Here is a 7,500-nt window from a genome sequence, read left to right on the forward strand (position 1 = left end):
ATTATCCCAAATCAGTGGCGGCTCCTGAAAAAATTCTCAGGGGGGGCAATTTTTTTTATAATGATTAAGGCGACCCATTCAGTAAGTACATTAAGTTAGCTGATTAACTCATACAGCAATACCTTTTTGTCCACTATTGGCAGCACACAACAGTAATATGTCCCCTCTTGCTACATAGCTAGAGTAGCAAGTTACAGGTGGAAAGCTATAGAAGAAAGTTGCATCCAGGAGCCTTCATAAGCAAACATGATGTGGCTCCACATTAAATTATCCCACTTTTTCATTATCCACGTGTCTCAAATGTTGTATGATGTAACATAGCTTAACAGGACACATGATATGTCCAGTAACATCATAAAGAAGGGGTAACATAAGTCAAAAACAACAATATTTATTGACTGATCTTGAAAGTATTGGCTTACAATAGCAAAATAAGTCATCACATAAAAAATTATTCAGTGTTAGTGCAAGAAGCGAACTGTGAAACACACTGTAAAACCTATGAAAAGTGACAGTGGTATATGAAATACAGACCGCATTAGCCACGCGATTTTCTTTCGTTCCAATTCTTGGATGTAGGATTTCCCTCCCTTTGTAGAAACCTGTTGAATGGATACATTTGGTCTAGGAAGTCCTAATTGTTTTGTTGTCAATTTATCTTCATTAGTACGCCGACTAAAAAGGAGTTTCTGTCAAAGAGCGAATCGAGTTATTGCACTGGACAGGGCAGCCATCTTGACAGAATATGCCTCCGTCGAAGCTGTATGACGTTCGTATAGGCTTTTACGTCCACTACTTATGACAAGACCAGGAGGGGCGAGCCCTCCCGGAAGCCATAGAGAATGCATTGAGAGCTCTGTTTTGTGAAAAAAATGGATTTAACATGGGAGTCAATGGGAGAGGTCTGGGGCGATTTTCATTTCGCCCCAAATCGCCCCAGAAGGGGTGGGGCCATTTGAAGCACGACTTTAGGCTGACTGAACGACTGTTACCTGATTCGACAATGACATACAGAGACAGATCAGACGGTCTAGTGGTAGAATCCGACAGAAAAAAAAATATTACATTTAAATTTACGTGTCATTTACGCGACTTACAAGGATATTGCGTTTATACATAAGGAGTTTTTTTTTTTTCCTTTTCCCCTAGGCAGTGCGTCGCCCCAATCGCCCTTATGGACGAGCCGCCCCTGTCCCAAATTATAGCACATTGGGAGTGCTCATGTTGCCCTGTTTTGAACTTCCGCACTTTGGCATTGATTATTGATTGTTGATAATGACCATATTGACTACTGAAAAGCAGTCTCTTGCTCATCAACAGAAGTAGTGTCTGCCTACACGCAGAATGTGTCTGCCTTTCAGTTCTATTAATACACTATTGAATTCAATTCTTCGTCCTCATCCTCTTTGGGCGTGTCCTCCTCTGGTGACCACTGACACTGTGTGTGTGTGTGTGTGTGTGTGTGTGTGTGTGTCCTGCCATTTCTACATTGTAGGATCCATTGTTGTAAAGGATATTGGCACACCAATGTCCGTTATTTATTGATTCTGCAATTGTGATTAATGTTTCCACCATGAAAAAGGTGTGCTCATTGATTTCTGATGCCTTGAGTTTATTGTATTGACTGCATGTGTTTACTAAATGAGTTTAATTAATATAAAGTTTATACATTGACAAATGTGTGAATAGTACGGAGAACGGAGGCAAAGCTATACGTTTCCTTTGTCGAGGGAACCAGTTATAGTATGTTAACTCCAATCAGCAAAAACTGTAAACAGTATTGCGCAAACCCACCCAGACACACACTTATGCACACACACACTTATGCAAACACACATATAGCTACAGATATAGATACACTGTGCTGACAATACCCAGATCAAATAAACCCATTGATGTGAAGAGAAGCAGTGAAACAGAGAGGTATATGCCAAAAGCGATAGCATCTAATGCATCTCTTTCTCTCTCTCTCTCTCTCTCTCTCTCTCTCTCTCCCTCTCTCTTTCTCGCTCTACTTTGCACCCCCTCCTCATGCTTCCCTGCACTTCTCTTTTGTCTTCCTCCCTTTTACCCTTTGTTCATCCTCTTCTCTTCTCCTCTCATCCTCTTCTCCTCCTCTCCTTTCCTCGTGTCCTCTTTCTCTTCTTTCTAATCATCTTTGCTTCCCTCCTTCTCCTCATCCTCTTCCTCTTTCCTCTTTTTCTTCTCTTATTATCTTCATCCTCCTCCTCCTCCTCCTCTTCCTCCCCGTCTGCAGTGGATCATGTGATCCCTGAGCCAGGCTGCAGTCTGTTGGAGGCGTTCGATCGCTGGAGGGAGTGGGCGGACGAGAAGGCCTGCTGCGACTACTCTCTCCACGTGGACATCACGCACTGGAACGACAGCGTCAAGCAGGAGGTGGAGACCCTCCTCAAGGAGAAAGGTGACCCTTAGAGACCCTCCTCAAGGAAGGAGAAATGTGACCCTTAGAGACCCTCCTCAAGGAGAAAGGTGACCCTTAGAGTGTCACCAGCTGAGCCCAGGGCCTCTCACACTAGTCACTGCATGGGATGTGAGAGTTTCTTTACTCAGATTAGCTTTATTAGTATGACTATTCAAATACAGTGCTGCCGAAGCATGAAGAGCAATTTGTATATAATATTGAGGGAAAAATAAACACACACACACACGCTACCCCCACCCTTGGGTGGCCCTATGGGCGGTCACCACTGACCCAAATCAACCACAGGAAAACACCTTTACATCCACAGATTCCATTGCAACATTACAACCCAAGACTCTAAATTAAGACTACAAAACAAAACAACAGCAACACAAAATCAAAAATGAGCAAAAATTGGGGATTTTGTCCGAGAATAGTAAAGAAAATACCTCTTTTTTTGGCGGTTCAGATTTTGTACAGAATAGGACAAAGTGCACCTCTGTCTCAACCTCACCAGTCGTACATTTATTCTCTGACCAGAGATGTCGGATAATCACACAGTGTCTTAGACGCAGAACCACCCCTCAAAGCCCTGTTATTATACAGCCCACTGCATAGGTCTCTGCTTCTATTCTCATCCTTCAGGCCATGGAGACACACACACACACAACCATAGTTTTTCCTTTGGTTTCTCATACGCCGTCTTGTCTTCTCCTGTTTGTCTGTCTCCTTCCTCCATCTCCACAGGTGTGAACTCCTTCCAGGTGTACATGGCCTACAAGGACTTCTATCAGATGAGCAACAGTGAGGTAGGGTTCCCCTAACTCCAGCTGACACTCCAACACACATCTGGCCCGGCTCTGGCCCAGGCCTGGCTCAGAGCTCCTTTGCAAATGCATCTAATTAAGCTCTGTCAGTCACTGACTTGGAAAAACGCTCTGCCTTAACTCCAAGCCTTTCCCTGGCTGCTTTGCCCAGTAATGAGGCTGTTGTGCAAGCGCATGTGCAGGGGTTAAGCCGTGTTACAGAGGCTTTCGGGCCAGCCAGGAATGCAAGAGTGTGTGTGGGGATGATGTCATGTGAACTTGGGTCTGCTCCGTGAGGAGAGTAGAGGAGTGGAGAGGAGGCTGTGTGTGTGTGTGTGTGTGTGTGTGTGTGTGTGTGTGTGTGTGTGTGTGTGTGCGTTTGCGTGTTCGTGTGCGTGTGCGTGTGCGTGTGCGTGTGTGTGCGTGTGTGAAACAGACTCACCCTCACCGGGCTTTCATGTGCTTCCAGCTGTATGAGATCTTCACCTTCCTGGGAGAGATGGGAGGGATTGTGCAGGTCCATGCAGAGAACGGAGAGATCATCGCAGAGGTACTCATCGATGCATGCAAACACACACACACACACACACACAAACAAAACACACAGACACACACACATTCACACTTAACAACTCTCCATAATGTTTGTATACACAGCGCTATCTCAGCTCACTGTCCGTGACAGATTCCTGTTTGCCTCAGACAAAACACATGTCTGAACAGTGGGGGTTTGGCAGGTAGCAGAATAAGGGTTGGGGGGACAGAGATGCTCCAGACCCCTCACTGAATGAGGCGGAGTGTGAGGCGTTAGACCCCCTCTGCTTATCGGAGGAGTCTAAGGGCTGTTTAGTTGGTCTGTTGTGAGTTCAAAGGTGAAAAAAAGACATGTGCAGTCTTGGATTTATATTTATATTAATGATATTTAGAGTACTGGCTTGCAATACACTTGACCTGCTTTTTGCATAAAAATGTTTATTCTATTATTCTGTTATTATTCTTCATCTGATTCTGTATGTTTTTTTCTGACCCTGAGTATTGACTTAGAGGTCATGGGGTTCAATGGTATTTGAAAGGGTTAATGATGATGTAATCATAGTTCCTATATTACTGTGGGGTGCCTTTGACTGTGAATCTAAGCAACCCTGACAGTGTGTGATGTGAGGGGTACACACACAGTTACAGTCCAGAGGATATGTCCAAGGCCTTTATCGTCCTTGTCCAGAGGAGATGTCCAAGGCCTTTATCGTCCTTGTCCAGAGGAGATGTTCAAGGCCTTTATCGTCCTTGTCCAAAACACAGGCTGCTGGGGCCTCCTGTCAGAGCCTGCTGTAATCTCCTTAATCTGATAAAAATGGGCGCAAAGCCACATTTCCTCAGTTATCAAAACTGCAATCCTCCCCAAAATCTAGTGAATTTTATCAGTGCATCGAACTGTTTACATACAGAAGCTTATGTGTACAGGGTTCTTTCATCTTTTAATAACATAAGACGAAGGTTTGCAAACCCAGGCATAACCCTTATCGCATGCCAGATTCTTGTTTTTACTAGGCCTTGTTGTATGTATAAATCACCATTAAGCTGTTGTACAGACATAAACTTATTAGCCGATGCTAGCCCACTCAAATGATAAATTATGTATATTATAGCCAGCATAAAACATAAACTTGGCATGCGTCACCAGACAGGTTTGGGCATTGACGTTCGGTTCGGTCATGCCCTGGCTTGAGTTCAGTATTGATGTGTGTGTGCCACCCTGGCACTGTGGAGGGCAGCAGAGAGGATGGCATGAGGTGACACGTCCTCACCAACCCCTTTGTGTGTGTGTGTGTGTGTTTCAGGAGCAGACACGCATGCTGGAGATGGGCATCACTGGACCAGAGGGCCACGTGCTCAGCCGCCCAGAGGAGGTGAGGGAGTGTGTGTGTGTGTGTGTGTGTGTGTGTGTGTGTGTGTGTGTGTGTGTGTGTGTGTGTGTCTGTGTCTGTGTGTGGGTATGTGTTTGTGTTTGTGTTTGTACCGTTACATATTGAGTAATGCATATTAACACATTATTAATTGCGTGAACCTAAAAGTGAGAAATGACTATTGCTTGATGATTTCATTAACCTAGAGGCAGGACTGGAGCTCGAATTATGTAGGTGTTACGTATGTAGAGAATCATATTTCTGTCAGTAGTAATTAGTGTGTCACGCTGTATTTAAAGTTCTAGTGATGTTGGAGCAGAGGCTATGTAATATTAAATGTCACTTTGTGATGACATGAACTTGACATGACTCGCCATTCCTCTGGCGCTCCTCAAAGCTAGTTTAACACAATACCTAGTATGTCCTCGAGCAGGCGCATAGAACTTGAGACCAGGAAGAATAGAGAACTCCTGTCACCTGTATCGGCTCTGGCATCGGCCATCTTTATCAGCCATCTCCCTCAGTCTCCTTCTGAGGGGAGCAGGCTGTGTGTGATCAGGCAAGCGTGACGTGAGGCAGGGCAGGGGAACCTGATCCGCGGGGGTGATATTTCATCTCTCCTGGACCAGGATGCTGCTCTGCACAGGCTTTGTGTGAAGGGACTCAGCAAATCTGCAAGAGCAAAGCATTCAGCAAGCATTCTCTCTGTGTGTGTGTGTCGGCATATTTGTGCATGTGTGTCTTTGTGTGTGAATGTGTATGTGTATTTGAGAGTGTGCATTTCTGCATAGTAGTATAGTGCGTAATGTTCTCTCCTCGTGTTTCCCTATTGTGTGTGTGTGTGTGTGTGTGTGTGTGTGTGTGTGTGTGTGTGTGTGTGTGTGTGCAGCTGGAAGCGGAGGCTGTGTTCCGTGCCATCACCATTGCCAGCCAGACCAACTGCCCCCTCTACATCACCAGGGTGATGAGCAAGAGTGCTGCCGACATCATCTCCCAGGCCCGCAAGAAAGGTGCTGTTTGCCAGAGCCTCCCCTACTGCATCACATTATACACCCCACTCCGACACAATGGGTTCTGCCAAGCAACCCAGTAGAACTTGAAGAAAACTTTACAACAGTAGGGACCTGTTTGTGGCAATTAAAAAAAAACTCACTAGAGTACCACACCACGAGCCCCCTTGTCTCCCCTACATGCACATACTGTAGCTCCCGTTAGGATGCTTAGCATAAAGCCTTCACTGTTTCCATTGGCCTGTAGTCTACCTGCCTGGGTCCTGTGGGATCCTTTGTATAAAGCCCTCACTGTTATTCTTAGCCTGTAGTGTACGTGCCAAGGGCAGCTAATCCAATACCTGCATGCTTCCTCGTGCCATCAAACTCACTCTCCACAGAGTTTCAGAGCACAGTGTTTCTTCTGGATACTGAATATGTACTTGTTTCAATATTTGAACTGAGGGTCTTACCTACCTGATACAAATAAGGGAATATTTTTTCTGTCAAGGAGCTGGTATATCAACATTAAGAGCCTGTCGTGACAGTTTTTTTTTTTTTTTAACTGTATATTCTTATAACTGGTCATCAGGTAATGTTGTGTTTGGAGAGCCAATCACAGCCAGTCTGGGGACTGACGGGACACACTACTGGAGCAAGAACTGGGCTAAGGCCGCCTCCTTTGTGACATCACCACCGCTGAGCCCCGACCCCACCACCCCAGACTACCTGAACACGTTACTGGCCAGGTATGACATCACCACTGTCAGACATGCCATGTTTCACTGACCATTATTGTAGTCTTCATCAGTGATTTAAAACACAGTTTCCTCTTCTCTCTTTGTCCCGTAAAATCATTTATTTATAGGCATGAAAACTCCAAGATGAGATATTGTGATTGTTCTCTTATGAAAACCATCTATTCTCTCCTTCCTGCATACAAAGCAGCTAGTCCCTTCTCCAAGTAATACTCTTTCCCTTTTAGTGAAAGATGCAGTCCGCAATTCGGTTTGGGTTTCACGAAAAGTTGTTGACATTTGAGCTTAACAGCCAATCAAATGACACCCCTCCCCTCTGTGGTGCTGAAGCACCAGATTGTTTGGCTGCGATTGTTTATGGCTCTACTATGGCTACCACTATGTTTGTTTCCCATTTTACCGAACCGCGGACTGCACCTTTAAATTGAATGAGATGGAAACGATAAAGGTGCACTTTCTGATTTAATGGTTCTGTCTGGTACGCAAAAGTCACTCACTGAAGTCAAGATTTCAGAGAGAGAAGCTGAAGCCATCTGTAACGAGACACAGAAGGCCTGGCCATGGACCTGTTGGCCTGTCTGTGTGGGATTGACTTGCGCCAGTGCTTTTGTGCAGTGTGTG

The 7,500-nt window shown here is 45.1% G+C and overlaps 1 protein-coding gene across 1 annotated transcript in view; it reads left to right on the top strand.

Annotated features, from left to right (window-relative positions):
* dpysl3 (dihydropyrimidinase like 3) overlaps positions 1–7,500 on the top strand; it is a 27,195-nt gene that overhangs the window by 8,771 nt on the left and 10,924 nt on the right. The window contains exons 4-9 of the mRNA XM_031572151.2: positions 2,258–2,422; positions 3,170–3,231; positions 3,698–3,778; positions 5,067–5,135; positions 6,022–6,142; positions 6,714–6,870. Coding sequence (XP_031428011.1) covers positions 2,258–2,422; positions 3,170–3,231; positions 3,698–3,778; positions 5,067–5,135; positions 6,022–6,142; positions 6,714–6,870 — 655 coding nt within the window. The remainder of the gene's footprint in view (positions 1–2,257; positions 2,423–3,169; positions 3,232–3,697; positions 3,779–5,066; positions 5,136–6,021; positions 6,143–6,713; positions 6,871–7,500) is intronic.

The sequence above is a fragment of the Clupea harengus genome, chromosome 8 (assembly GCF_900700415.2).
Source record: "Clupea harengus chromosome 8, Ch_v2.0.2, whole genome shotgun sequence".
Taxonomy (NCBI): domain Eukaryota; kingdom Metazoa; phylum Chordata; class Actinopteri; order Clupeiformes; family Clupeidae; genus Clupea; species Clupea harengus.